Genomic DNA, 14,173 nt, shown 5'->3' with positions numbered 1-14,173 from the left:
GTTCTTGTAGAATAGTCAGTGGACAAAATTACGGCTAAGTAAAATAAACAGTCCTTCTAAAAATGGACTATAAATCCTAAAATAAACCTTTTCAGTATTTAAAGACTATTTATTAAGCCTGAAAACGTTCCAGCTAACAACATGCGTTTCCAAAGAAATGAGTACAGATTGTTGTCCTTGGCTTTACTGGATTTTGTCAGGATGTAACGCTGTCCCCTGGGGGATACAGTAACTCAGAAGTGCTTTAATACTTTTCAGGTTATTTGACGAGCCATATAATGCCTGGAGTCAACTCCCTTCTGTGCCTCAAACAGCGTTTGGGTTAGAAGCAAAAACTGCTCTTGGTGCATATATGAACTCAGATTGTGTAGGCTTGTGAGATTTTTATAGTGAATCCCTCCATAAAGACTGCCAGAGACATGGATGGACTTGAATAAGTCTATTGCAATAAACTGGCTTGTGGGTCTGCATTTCTGATTGCCTCCCACTATGTGAAATAAGACCTGACTGTCTGTAGGTGGCAGGCCATAGCTAGCAGCTATCGACCAGTTTGTGCCTCAGGACTGGTGTTACCATGTAGACACGTGTCTCTTCAGCTATATCGCGCAGGTTGTGAAGTTTCCTGGTGGCACTGCAACTGTGAAACAAAGTTCAGGTCCTTCTCTGTGACATACCAGGCACTGTAACCCCAACGTACACAGCATCAGACCCATACTTCCAACGGGAAAATGGAAGGAAGGAGGTGACCTACTGGGGACCATGTAACTTCTTACTGGAAAAGCTGGGAGCTGATGCTGCAATTCTTCGTTCCTCTTTTAACCACTAACTGCTCTGGGGTGGACCTGTCTGAATCGCTGCTGGAGCTTGGCTGTGGTGTCTGAGGACAGTGGTGGGCTGGCATGTTGTGAGAACCTAGCTAAACTATCAGTCACCAAAACGTTCTGTGTCCTGTAATCAGAGCCTGCCTAAATGCATGAGTGGCAATGTGAGCTTAAATGCCACTTTGATGAGTCTGAATTTCACTCTGATATTCCCAAGAGTTTTGAACTTTCTGAACCAAGACTGAAGAACTCATTCAAACAAGATGCAGCCTTTAGATACCACAAAGTAAATCTTGCAAACGACAGCTCTAGCTATATCACTACATCACTTGTTATTTGCAGAACTTTAATGGAGATGTTACTTACAGTGATTCCATAGACACATAGACATTCTCCTTTACTGGCTTCCTCTGCCATGTTTTCTTTGGCACAGGGACATGGGATTCATCTATAGGCTTGGGTTTAGATACTTCAGCATTGCACTGTTAGAAACAATTAACAACATAAGACATAGATATTCTTGCTCTTCCAACAGAAAAAAAAATCTTCTTAATCTCCTTGTTTTGTTCAGTGCTCGTGCTGTTTAAAACCATTGGCTAATACAGCTTGGTATTCCTCAAATAACTCAATTCCCAGAAATCGTGAGCTAGAAATGTGGTTGAAAATCAGAGGTTCGTGTTATCTGGTATTACTGACACTACCATTTGCTTTCCTTTTAGGTTGGAATATAACCAGCTATATTCCTAAGTACCATCACATAAAATTTGTTAAAAATTTAATTCAGAAAAGCAGATCGAAAAGCGTCTTGTCTTTTGAGTGTGCTTAACTTAAAGTACTTACATTCTACGATAAAAGTAGGTTGTTAATGATGTTCAGTTAGCTGTACAGTCTTTGGAGAAAGGCTGTGACTTCTGCAGAAGCCTGGCTTAACTAGCTTCTCATGACCCCTGACTACATGGGAAGCCTAGAGAAATCAGTATCCCAAATTAGGCACCAAAATTTGTTTAAAATTACCAGTATGATTCCTTCTGCTCCCTTGTTTCACACTGAAATGCACACACCAAAATGTATGACAGCATTTTTAAATTACTGCTTGGTTTTATGCCACTTACTGCTACTTGAATGGAATTACATTTTAAAATCTATAATGCACAGCTACATTTTCTAAATGAAGTTTTCATTTTTGATAAAAATAAATGGATACAATTGGCAAAAGCCATTTACAACGAAACAGAGATTTTGTGGAATTTCAACAAAATCAGCAATGTTTTTTGTTAAAATACTACTTTTTAGCAGAAAGATCCTTTGAATCGAGCATTTTTCCTTGTATACATTAAAACTATTACGTACTGCTTTATCTACGTATTTCTTTGGCAAGGTACTAGTGGTTCCTCATACCAGTTCCTCTTTGGGTCATTAAATATCTCCGTCTCCCTGGAGCTGTTAACAAAACAGAAGAACTCACAACAGATAAATTACCTTTGCTAAAAGATTGCTGGGAGTTTGGTAATAAGCTTCCTCTTCCTTTTTGATGTCTTCATCTGAATTCGACGACAGTGAATTTTCGTCACTTTTTCTTAGGGTTTTATCCTGTTAAAAATATGTTTTTATATTTAATAGGTTCAGTTATACGGATCGTTTAACATGTATTTTGCCAATTACTAATAGTAACAGAATCAGCAACTATCCACAGGAAAGATGACATGTTTCTCCTTGAAGAGTCTGTTGAGGTTGTTTTAGGAACAGGCTTCTGTAGTTCTGCTCCTACGTGAATTTTTGAAATCCACTGCACATGCACAAAATTGGCCACTAGTATTAATATTTCTCATTGAACCTGGGAGGATACAATTCAGGACACAAAGGACTCAGTATCAGATCTCCAGCCCCTTGGGCTAAGCTCTAGCTCATGGAGAAGTATGAGTTAATACTGCAATTGACTGCTTGTTCAAAAAGTGTTATTTTATTTAGAAATCAGGCGGGCTAAACACTTCATGCGTGGTTCTGCATGCATTTCTGTGCTTGTATGCAAAAGATTTTTTATTTGCATTCAGTCTTAAAGTCCTTACACTAGGAAAAAATCTGTAGGAAATCTAGAAGTGGATTGGGAGATATTTGTCATTTTTAAGTATCTTTTAACTGCTCTGAAGTAATGAATTTATTTGGGACTTCCCTGACTGATGAAAAGTCTATTAACTCATACTTCTCCATGAGCTAGAACATAGCTTGGGCTGGAGATCTGATACTGAGTCATTTGTGTCCTCCTTATATCCTCCAGGTTCATAAATACCTGAAATATTAAGTTTGTGGCCATTTGGTAAACCAAGGAGAAATTATTCACTTCACCAAGTTTATCTTTCTAAGTCACAAAGGAAGATTATTTATTTTTGTTTCTTTGCTGACTTCACTGTAATGAAGGATACAGTAATTAGTATTTTGCTGCCTCCCAATGCAATTCTCCATGCCGTGTTTGTGATACAACCATTTTTCATCTCTCCACTTACCTCCTTGGTTTCTATGGTGATCATTTTAGTAACTGCTAAATATGTCACAGAATATATTACTGTTTTCTAGGTAAAGTAAATTAAACTAATTACTCTCGCACATGTAAAGAGAAGATACCGGCATTGAATCGAAATTAGAGATGATGAACGTATTTTTGTTCCTTGTTGGTATAAATGACATAAAAAGCAGCCCATGCTGTAGCTGCCAGAACAAACCAACAAATGGTCTTTCAAGAAGTGCATAACAAAACTCTTTCAGGAACAAGACTGACTCTGGTCATGATCTAAAGTCAAGAACGAATTTCCTAGTGATATTTTAGAGGCTTTGGATCAATCAAAGTTAACACCTGGGGAAAAACGGAGGTGATTTTATTAAGTCTTGAGATGCTCCAACTCCTCCAAAATGTCAGAGAGTAGAGAGCACTCATCAGCTTCCCAAACTGAGCCTGGGCCACTGACGGTGGCCACCTTTTGCCAAATGCACATGCTGTTTCTCCTTGGCACCATCACAGATTATGGGGACAATAGGAAGGAGAAGGTTAAACAGCAGCACCACGGTGTTTTCCTCAAGGAGTTTGCTGACATATCTTTTCCTCTGAGTGCTTTATAACCTGAGAATTACAGTTAACTTCAGTGTAAAATTATTCTCAGCTGTACAGCTGAATGAGTTCTTTAAGGCTGTGGGGAACCATGGCGTGGATTTACATTAGAGAGAAAATGGGTTATGGAGGAAATTGGCTGTAGCACAAAATGGAAATGAAACCTGGAAAGCAATTGAGTAATTGTTAGTTTCAAGCTCTTCAGGGAAAGGGTCAAAATTTATGTGCTGCCCTTGGACAGACAAATTTCTCTTTCAAAAAATCACGTGTGTCTAACATTTATTGAGGCCAGACTCTTGACTAGTATGTCTAGGTACCTGCAGTACGGTAAAGAGCACCATGATACAAGTCTGGGCTCTTTATTTTGATGCATTTTACGTATTGAATGCTGTGTATGGAAATAGCTGATACTCAACTGCTGAGTCAGGTGTGGTTTGGTAGCACCAAAATGTGGGTTGAAGTGGAGCCAGATTCTCAAAGCCCTTGAAGGTGGCTGGGTCCCGGCCTGTGTGACCAGACTCAGCTGACGTTGAGAAGCCTGTTTGCATGAGCAATGGCTACTGACCAAACAGTTTTCAAGATCAGGGCCTGGATGAGGGAACGGCCAATAAAAAAGTAAAGCTAATCAGATACTAGAAATGTGGAGTCATAACTGCTAACAGGAAGTAAATACAAGGGCTTGTTATGGGAGTCAGCTGTCCAGACATCACTGAGCAAAGAATAGATCTGGAGATGTTAGCAGATGCTAATCTTATGAGGCAAATGAAGTATTTTTATCAAATGAAGGAACATTTTTGCTCCTTGTTAGCTGTATGGCAGGGTTATTCATTTTCACACATGCTGAAACAGATTTATGAGCTTCCTGCTACTCCCTTTGCTTCAGGCTAAAAAGAACAGGTAAAATCCAAATTCCTTATCTTTTAGTGCTGCTTGTCAGTCTGTCCTACTCTGACAAGCTGCATAAATACATGCCCTCTGAGTCACTGTAAGTATGAGAAGGATTAACGAATGAGACAGAAGCGGCAAATGTAGGAAAGGGGCGGAAAGACAGCGTTGGTGGCAGCACCAGCTAAAGTCAAACTAAGGGCTGGCCCAGTGCATTTCAGAGCTAAGACTCATAACTGAATGACTGCACTTCCGTAAATTACAGTGCATCAGCTGAACGGTGGTAATAACCCATGGCATTGCAATGTAATTTCAGCTCTTTTCACTTCAGTCCACTAAATCAAACTGTATTATACCATACCCACCGCCAGCCTGTACACACGGATGCTGACTGCAACATGTGATTCACTGCCCTGTTAGCTGTGATAGCAGCAGAGATTCTTCCCCTGCATCTCAGCTACTCTAGATCATAGTTCAGTGCTTAAACTGCAATTAAAGATAGGTTTATTCTCAGCTGCCAAACTGCACGCTGGCGTGGTGGAGCCTTGGTTGTGCCTTCTGTTCTGTTGACTGCTGCAAAGGCAGGTCAGAGGGTGGGTGACAGACATCTGAAAGTGCTGCATGCCTTTTTGTTCGGGGAACGTAGGTCAGAACACTTAGCTGATAAAAAAATGATAACACTAATTATTGTATCCTTTTAATCAATTCCTGCAAGATAGGGAAGCTAAATTACTTGAAGTTATAGTTACGCTAATAGAAGGTCAGACTTGAGGTGTGCCTCAATTTAAAGGCTACTTGCGGAGGCTGCAGAAAGAAGCCATTTACAAAGAGTGTGGCACAGCTGGGAAATACGACAGGAGGGACAAATCCTCAAGCAGTGCAACTTCAGTTTTCTTCATCCAGCTTGCAAGAGCTGCCACAAGTTGCAATCACTGCACAGAAATTCTGAGGATCTGCCCCCAAGAAACAAAGCAAATAAAGGGTATTTCAAGCAAGTTCTTGGAAAGTTATTTTCAATGCTTAAGACGACAACTGACTAGCTATGTTTAGGAAATCCTCATAATGAAAACCAGCTCAGTGTGCTGGGGAAGTAGGTGAATAATCTATAGCTACAGACAGGTGAGATAAGAGCCCATAGTCACTTCTGCATACCAAACAAGTCAAAAGCAGTTTTATTTGTTCTGCTCACCAGGTTTGGAAAAACTCCCCTCAGTGAGTCATTCTGAGCCTGATGAGGGCCAGGATCTGAATTAGGCCTGTTCTTGTCTTCTGAGGGACCATAATCCTGCATTCAAAAGAAAACAATGTTGACTCCTTCTGGAGATGCACTGGATGTGCTTTTTCTGCGTTCAGCTTCCTCCACCAGGGCCATTTGCAGCCCTGATGTCACCCTGTGACTGCAGAAAGCCAACGCTTTGGCAGCTCTTCAGTCTGTCACCAAAGGACAGGCTGTAATTGCTCTGTGACTGCAGTAATGCTTTCCTTTCTATTTAAATACTGAGGGGGGAGATGTGAAAGGCACAGAGAGCAAGGAGTGCAGGCTCCAGTGGACAGCACTGGACCAAATTCCCCCTTAGGCCTGAGAGCCTGAAGAGAGAGACAAAGAAAAGCACAGTCACAGAACAGGAAGAATGTGGCTAGCAGCTGTTGAAACAATCACTCCATGGCTTTTCCAAGGCATGTCAAAGCTAATCTGAAGCTATTTTACCCCGACCAACCTTTGCTGGTCATTTGAGGTGGCCTGAAAATACCAGTGCTCATTGTCATCATCACCTGTCTTTACTTACACGCAGACACCTAAACTAACACGCCAGTACCGGCCCTTTGTGGGGACTCTCCGACGATGCTATCGTCCAGCTCTTACTCAGGAACCCCGGTACGGACCAGAACAGACCACCTGGGCACCCACTGCATGAGCTCTGAAGAACTTCTGATTGAAACAAGCCATAATACAAATCAAATTTCACAGACACCCCTGGCAGCAAACTCATGGTTAAAGATGGCTAACCATTTACCTCCAGGTAGCTTTGCCTTTCCAGGAAATTGGTCACATCTACAGAATCCAATAGTAATGGCAAAGAGCAGGGACGGCTTTTGACTTCTGGATTTGCAAGGTCTTGGTTCTACAAATAAGATAACAGCTGTGTAAGACAGGCACCTGTATGGCATGAGCTACAATGTACCGGCACATCACGCAACAGTGCAGATTTTACTCCTAATGGCTCAGGGAGGTTGTCTAGGTGTCATTTTGCAGGCAGATGTAAATTTGTGCTTCTAGCACTTTGAGTAGACTGGAAGCCGATGGGGTGTAAGATGCTTAGTGCTGGCTCTGAACTAGATGGCCTGGCTGGCTGACATGGTGCAGAAATTTGGGCTGGAGCTGGAACTAACAGGGCTTCCAGCTCGCTCATAGCATTGACAGACTAGACGTGGATTGCTTTGTAAAACAGTGTGTAGATATATCCAAAAAGTACACGGTAAGAATTACACACACATTTTCATTCTGACACATCAAAGGTGGAATTCGTTGTAGCACAGTGTCAATCACCTCCTCATTTCCATGTGTCGTACTCTTCAAAGAGATTCTTTCAATGTAAAAACGATCCCTGCACAAAAAACCTGTGCAATGCCTGCTTAGTGCATAAGCCCAGGGTACAGGATTTGTATGGAAAATTAATTTCTGATTAACCAAGTCAAGAGCCAACTTGCAAAACCAGGACAAGACAATTCCTTGCTTTTGCACAGGTTTCTAATGAGATTACAAGATTATTTCTTTCTAAAATCAAGTACAGAAACATCACCTGAGGGCAGTGTTCATCTTTTTTGGCTTTCTTGATTGAAGATATTGCAGTGACCCAGTTCTCTATTTCCTGGCTGTGGGTTGGAACAACAGAAATGAACACCTACTTCCAGGTAAAACACAAGGAAAACCCATTTGCTCACCCACTTCCTCCCATGGGCCCAAAACAATGCTTCTTGAAATCAACAGGGAAAATCTGCACCTTCCTTTCAAGAGCCAGACGGCAAAGTCTGGCCTCAGGGAAGTGCAGCCCAGGGCCAAGACCTACGAGGCACAAAGAGGCTTTTGTACAATGGTGCTTTCTGCTTCATTCTCTGTATATAATGCTGCTCTAGTGGGACTTTGGGCTTGGGAATGCAGGGTGAGAAACTTCTCCTGAAAGCACCCCTGAAGCCCTGTTTTTGTGAGTGGGTTTTGTTGGATTAATTCTGCAGCTCTTCCCAGGGAGGGCTGGCCGTGAGAGCAGTGCCCGGGGGGAAGGCGTGGGGTGGCACGCTCAAGTAGCACACAGGTATGTGTTTTCCTTCTGCGCTTATCAGCATTTCACACATCAGCTGCTCTTCTGCAGCAAGGCAGAACCCCCCGACGTGCCTGGGGCTGGGAAGGCAAAGAGGGGAGGCCGGGAAGCAGCAGCAGAGGAGCACTGTGCCAAACCCTGGCCTCGCTGAGCTTCAGGGCTCACCTGTGCAGCAGTGATTTCTGCCCTCGCTGCAGTCCGGCCCCGAGTCGCTCCCCTTGGGACCTACTCGCTCTCTCTTGGGAATTTTCCCCTTCGGTCTGCTTCCCTTGATTACCGATCTGCTTTCCAGAGCTCGACTGTTTACTGCAGAAGCTTTCTTAGCTCCCAGGAGCTGCTGGGTGAGGAGGCAAAGCCCTCTGCTCCCCCTCGGCCCTAGCGGGTACGGGCTGACGTGGCATTGCCACACCGCCACTGCCGTGCCCGCTCCCAGCCGTGTGCTCCCACTGCTTTCACGTGTTGGACTTGTAGCAGCGTGGCTGCGGGGGAGCTTAGCCCAGTGGCCCTAAACGGCAAGGAATTAGCCTGGCTGCGGGGGATAAAACAGCACACCAGAGAGCAGTTTTCCCTGGGATCAGCCAGCTGAAACCTTGCGTTGCACACTCAGTTGCACGGACACAGGCAGGGCTGGCCAGAGCTGCAGGGAAGGAGTAGAGCCATTCCTTGGTCTTGGTCTTACACGAGCTTAACTGTAATGCCATGTTGCATTTACACATCTTCCTCTGCCTACCTGCTCTTCCCAATGAGGTAGTAACATCTGTTTCCAGTAGTGATGGACATCACCTCCTCAAAAAAGCATCTGAACATCTTCTTCACCGTTGCCATGATTTCGGAACTACTTATTCCAATTTCAACTTTAACAATCCTGTGTAGGTAACGATACGAAACATCCTATATAACTGGACATGCATACAAACAACATATACAGACACACATTTACACGTGTGTGTGTAGGGGTGCATTTTAATTTGAGCACAGCATGACATGAGGAGATCTACACGGAAAATGGTGAACATTTTTCAACAGAATAAATTCTCAAGAAAGTAAGTGCCCACATTAAAAACATCTGGACTTTCACAGTGAAGAACATTTCCAAACAAAAAAAATAAAATCAACTTTTACAAAGATTCATGTCTAGATTTTAGAACACCATTTCTGAAAATGGGCCTGTTGTTCTAATACAGAAATGATAGTAAGAAAAATTCATGGCAGATGTTTTTGATCCATGACAGAACAGTAAATTTGATTTGAAACTGCATATTAACAGTATTTTAATGGAGTGGATCTGGAATAGACAAGATGTACTCTTAATGCATTCTGAAATGGAAGCACTACTTCCAGTAACTTACAAGAAGTTAAATCATTAAAAATAATAACAACAATAATGATAATGATGGTAATAATGTCACCACATATCACTGAGCAAGCTGGAAATTTTTCAGAACTTCGTAATATAAATTTTTTTAATGGAAGAAGCAAAACACCAATGAGTCCAGCAAACTCCTAACAGCTCCAGGAGCTTTTGGCTCAAGCTCCAAGTCTGGCTGGTAAAATCTTTACATTTCTTTGCCAGAACTGTTTCCCTTCAACGTGTCTTACACCACAGCTGACACGGTAAGGCTGCTAGCACAAAGCCAATGACACTCAGACTCACTGAAGCCTGCAGTGGATGCTGTGCCATGAGGATGAAGTGACCAACCCAAATGAGCCAAGCAGAGCAATTTCTTGGCAGGGTAAGAGGCAGGGGCAGCCAGCATCAGCCCAAAGGGCTACATGAAAGCCGTGAGACCTTTGCACGACTTTCAAAGCACTTTGCAAAGCTGTAAGGTGAGAAAGGTTGTGTGCCTACACAGTTACGAGTGCTGTAGCCCATCCTTACTCTTGTGTGAGTGAATGCATAGCACTGTCCTCACAGAACACAAAATGTCTCCTACTGCAGGAATCCTCCCTTTGGGATCACGGAGCCAACCTGTCTGCTTTGCAGGTTCCACATCACCACAATTGCTCACGTAAACGTATCAAATTCCATCAAAATCATTTAGAATTTTTACTCCTACAAAAAACATACACTCTAAGTTGCAACCACAGCCTACAAGAGCCCAAGGAACTCTTTTTCTGTCTTCAGTAGGATTTGGATGAAGAACCTCAATCAGGAACAAGTGTCTGTACAATCAGTAGCTAATTAAGAGGGTTGATACATGATATAAAATAAAAAGGTGATGCATTTGAGTTACATACTCATCAACAGCTATGGAGCCTTTCACGCTCTGGCCTTTTAGATACTTCAGGATGTACTTGCCCTTGCTGGATTTGGACAGGATGAAAAAACGCCTTTTCCAGGATTTCTGCCAAAGAGAAAGTAATTTGTCTCTCATTAAAACTCAGGATAGCAGAAAGAGCAGATATCTGTTGAAGGATTGCTGGAATATGACTAATCTGTGCTAGTATACCTGTGAGTTGAAGAGTTGAAGAGGTGGTGACTTGATGAGGAATCCATGCAGGAAGATTCCACCTTCAGGGCAAAACGTGTTTTGAGCTCCCACTAATCAAAGAGAAACGAATGGCACCATTACTCTTACTTGTTGCCAATTAATCTCCTCCAGGGACCTCCTTGAACTGGAAAATGATGCTGAGCACTGGGTTGCTGTGCTTAAATGGCCATAAAGCACATTCAATTAGAGAAGACAAACAGAAATCAAAGCTATAAAACATAGAGCCAGGCCATGCTTCCTTGATGTCCCTGTTACTGCTGACAACTGGCCAAAACTGTAAACAAGTGACAGTGGCAATGTCCTGCATTGAGGGAGGTGGCTCAGAAGATATCAGAAAGCTCTGTCTTATTTAACTGATCTGACTAAAGTTCTGGGCTCTGGTCTTACTTAACTTCTTCATTAGCGATCTGAAAGACAGTAAACAGCACCCTAATTAAATTTGTAGATGGCATTCAGTATGGACAGGCTGCAAACACCACAAATGATAAATCATCTTACACTGCAGATCACAATGCAGCAACAGAAAGAAGTCTTACAAGGAAAATATAAGCTAAAAGATTGGGGGTAAAAATACCTGAATGCATTTCTTCATGACCCTGTGTACTCTGTGCTCAACTACAGTTTAAGATTCATGTTTTTTTCTAACCACTGGTGGATTTCTGACCAAAATCTTCGAGCACTTGAACACCCAGTGAAAGGAGTGGCAATCTTACTCTATTTTTTAAGCTGTAAGCAGTGTATGGGAAATTAAGACTTTTAAAGAAACCAACGAATGACTGAAGAGAGTGCAGTCAACCTCCAGCAACCTAGGACATGCCTAAGTTCTGGGAAAGGTGGCAATAAAAAAACACCCAGCTTTGTGGTGACTTCGTCATCAGCTACTGACAGTTCCCAGTTAATTTTTAAGGATTTTAATGTTTTCAGAAATATCAGCCCAGCCTCTGTGTCAGGGACAAGACGGATTCTGCTCTAGAGGGAAATGCTGCGTTTAGGACAGATTCTTTAATGAAGGAAGCAAAGGAGCAAAATTAACATATAATATAAGTCCAGCTGAGCTCTCTGAATTTTCAACACACTGTTTTCCCCTGTTTTTCACCCACTGTTTATGACAAACTCCTTGGCAGTTGGAGGTGAAAGAGACAAGTATTAAATATTGAAAATAATAGTTTGAAACCCGATCCAACCTCACTACTGGTGAATCTTAATAAACGACACTTTGTACCTGCAGAATATTTCCTGTTTCCTGAAGCCATCCTGATTGTTTTTTTTTTCTTCTGAGATAGGAAAGAGAACCACGAACTTGAAGCTAATTCCTTTCACTCTGTTTCTTGCTGAGCAACATTTCGCTGCATGGATGGTTGCTTGAGAAAATAACAAATATCTCAGATGTGTTTATTTTTGTAGTGATGGTTAAACTAAATGAAATTAAACATAGAAAAAAATTCATAAGAAACTACAGAAACAATCATAATAATTATTAAATATATTACTATATATAAGATTATATATTATAAATTACATATATGTTATGGTGCTATATTCTTATACCGTAAATTTAAAATGATGTGTAATAAAATGTATACTTTTCTATAAGTCCATGGGATGATTTGCTTTGGCTGTGAGGAGAAGTGTATTTTGTCCCTTCTTTTGCAGTAGATACAACAACTATAACCCAGGAATGTTGCATCCCACCTGTTCCTGACATTGCCTTGGCAGTGTGGTCAGCCCCGCGTTCAGGAGGCATAGCAGGGCCTGCAGAGCTTAACATCTGAGGGCATTTAGAAAACCTGTTCAGAGTGCTATAGTAATTAGGATAATGTGCTAGCCTGTAGTAGTTTTAATACAATGTCCTCCCAACAATTTATAAACAGTGATGGATGTGGATTAGTATCATGTTTTTTCACAGTATCTATTTTTATTTATGTCAACTGGTTTTCCCAATGTCTCCTCCAATATTAACCAGGTAATATAATATAATATATAAATATAACTACATATTATATTGTAATTTAATATATAAATATAGCCAAGTAATCTTCCTGTGAGCCTGAGAAGTTACATTACCTGCTCATGGCATAGCCAGGCTGAGGCAGAGATGGAAGCAGAGGCTAGGAGGGTGGCAGAACGCACTGATGCATTGCCATGGATTTCGCCAGCAGTTTGCTAAATAACCCCCTAACAAAACACATAGGCAACACTCCGTGGGACTTGGAACATTCAGATGGTAGAAGGTGGCTTTGGTTACTGACTTCCATGGGGATTTTCAGCTCATTTGCCTTTCAGTGCTTTCCCTGTCAGCTACAACGAGGTGGCACAGCCTCCAGTGTGTGCCACATGAACCTGCAGAGCCTCTTGGGAAAAGCCGAGGGACTGCAAGTACCGTCCTCGAGTTTTTTGCTGCACTCCCTGGCTGCACTGAGAGATTTAGGGTGTTTGCTTTTATTTCTTCAGTAATTTACTCCCTGGTGCCAGAAGTAAACACAGAACAGCCAGGAGTGATGGCGAGCACTAGCTGTCACCCGACACAGGGTGGGTTATGCACAAAAATCAAGCTGTGAGCTTCCATACCCAGCTCCAGGCAAAGCTGTAAATGAGAACAAACCACTGCAAACTCAGGTCTGCTGGAGAACTCTGTAGAGCATTTCTGCTTGTACGTTTTTTTAGGGAAACCTTTACAATTTTGCCTTTTGGGAAGAAAGATTGGTTGCTGTGACAGACTATTATAAAATTTACTGCCTAGTCTTTTCATCTATTGCCTACCAAAAAAGGTTAAAAAAGCTATTTCCAGAACTACAAGTGACTGCACACAGTCAAATTCCTAATGTCAGCAGTGGGGGGACATGTCTGGGGTTGCAATGAAATGCAGTGTAATATTCCTCTCAGTGTGACTGACAAAGGCACCACGACGGGCAGGCGATGCATCTCAAAGCTGCATTCCAAGAGCCTATAACATGATAGAAGTCTCATCTAGGTTTCAGTAAAAGTCAAGATTTGCAGGTAGAAAGACAGAAACCCATGAGATTACAGTAGGCTTTTCACCATTTGTGCTATCTCACTCTGCATTTTGAAAAAAAAAAAGTTTTTAAGTGTTGTACTTAATAATTTTTTTCACTTCAGTGGAAAGCAACCTTTTAAAAGCATTATGTCTCATTCAGAATAAATCGTGCCGATTCCATGATTATACCCCTCAGATTTTTGTGTACCTGACATTAAGAGATTTGATTGATTTCAACCTGTGGAAATGCAGCGAGGCACTTCAGTCAAAATGTAAATAAAGCACTGCAAATGACCGAGATGTTGGCTATTACAAACCTTCACAAATATAATACCAAGATAAGGAAAACAAACGGTGTTAATACTTACAGGCAGATGTCTTTATAGCGTAGAAAGTCTTAGAGAAATACACCTTGAAGTATTTCAAGATTCCTTGTATTGCTTTCTGCGGCCAAGCACGGTGTCCTCACCCTGCATCGTCACTGCCTTCTTATAGCCAGGGTATAAATGCAGCTGAAATATGACCCACGAGGAAATTCCCGTTTCTGCCCGGGGAAGTAAATT

General features: G+C 41.9%; 1 protein-coding gene across 5 annotated transcripts in view; it reads right to left on the bottom strand.

Annotated features, from left to right (window-relative positions):
- Nucleotides 1-14,173, bottom strand: part of PLEKHS1 (pleckstrin homology domain containing S1) — a 19,808-nt gene extending 5,635 nt beyond the window's left edge. The window contains exons 1-10 of one of the 5 annotated variants that reach the window (XM_083844226.1): nucleotides 13,979-14,173; nucleotides 11,838-11,976; nucleotides 10,574-10,665; nucleotides 10,362-10,468; nucleotides 8,854-8,988; nucleotides 7,608-7,680; nucleotides 6,822-6,929; nucleotides 5,996-6,091; nucleotides 2,301-2,411; nucleotides 1,188-1,303 (exon numbers count right to left, since the gene is read on the bottom strand). In XM_083844226.1, the coding sequence (XP_083700352.1) occupies nucleotides 1,188-1,303; nucleotides 2,301-2,411; nucleotides 5,996-6,091; nucleotides 6,822-6,929; nucleotides 7,608-7,680; nucleotides 8,854-8,988; nucleotides 10,362-10,468; nucleotides 10,574-10,665; nucleotides 11,838-11,868 (869 nt within the window). In that variant the 5' untranslated portion in view covers nucleotides 11,869-11,976; nucleotides 13,979-14,173. Of the gene's footprint in view, nucleotides 1-1,187; nucleotides 1,304-2,300; nucleotides 2,412-5,995; nucleotides 6,092-6,821; nucleotides 6,930-7,607; nucleotides 7,681-8,853; nucleotides 8,989-10,361; nucleotides 10,469-10,573; nucleotides 10,666-11,837; nucleotides 12,031-13,978 lie in introns of all 5 variants that reach the window. The other 4 variants (XM_083844224.1, XM_083844225.1, XM_083844228.1 and 1 more) reach the window with 4 other exon arrangements.

Source organism: Anser anser, assembly GCF_964211835.1.
Source record: "Anser anser genome assembly, chromosome: 7".
NCBI classification, from domain to species: domain Eukaryota; kingdom Metazoa; phylum Chordata; class Aves; order Anseriformes; family Anatidae; genus Anser; species Anser anser.
The sequence above is the reverse complement of the archived record's forward strand: the minus strand, read 5'-3'. Positions and strand labels throughout refer to the sequence as shown.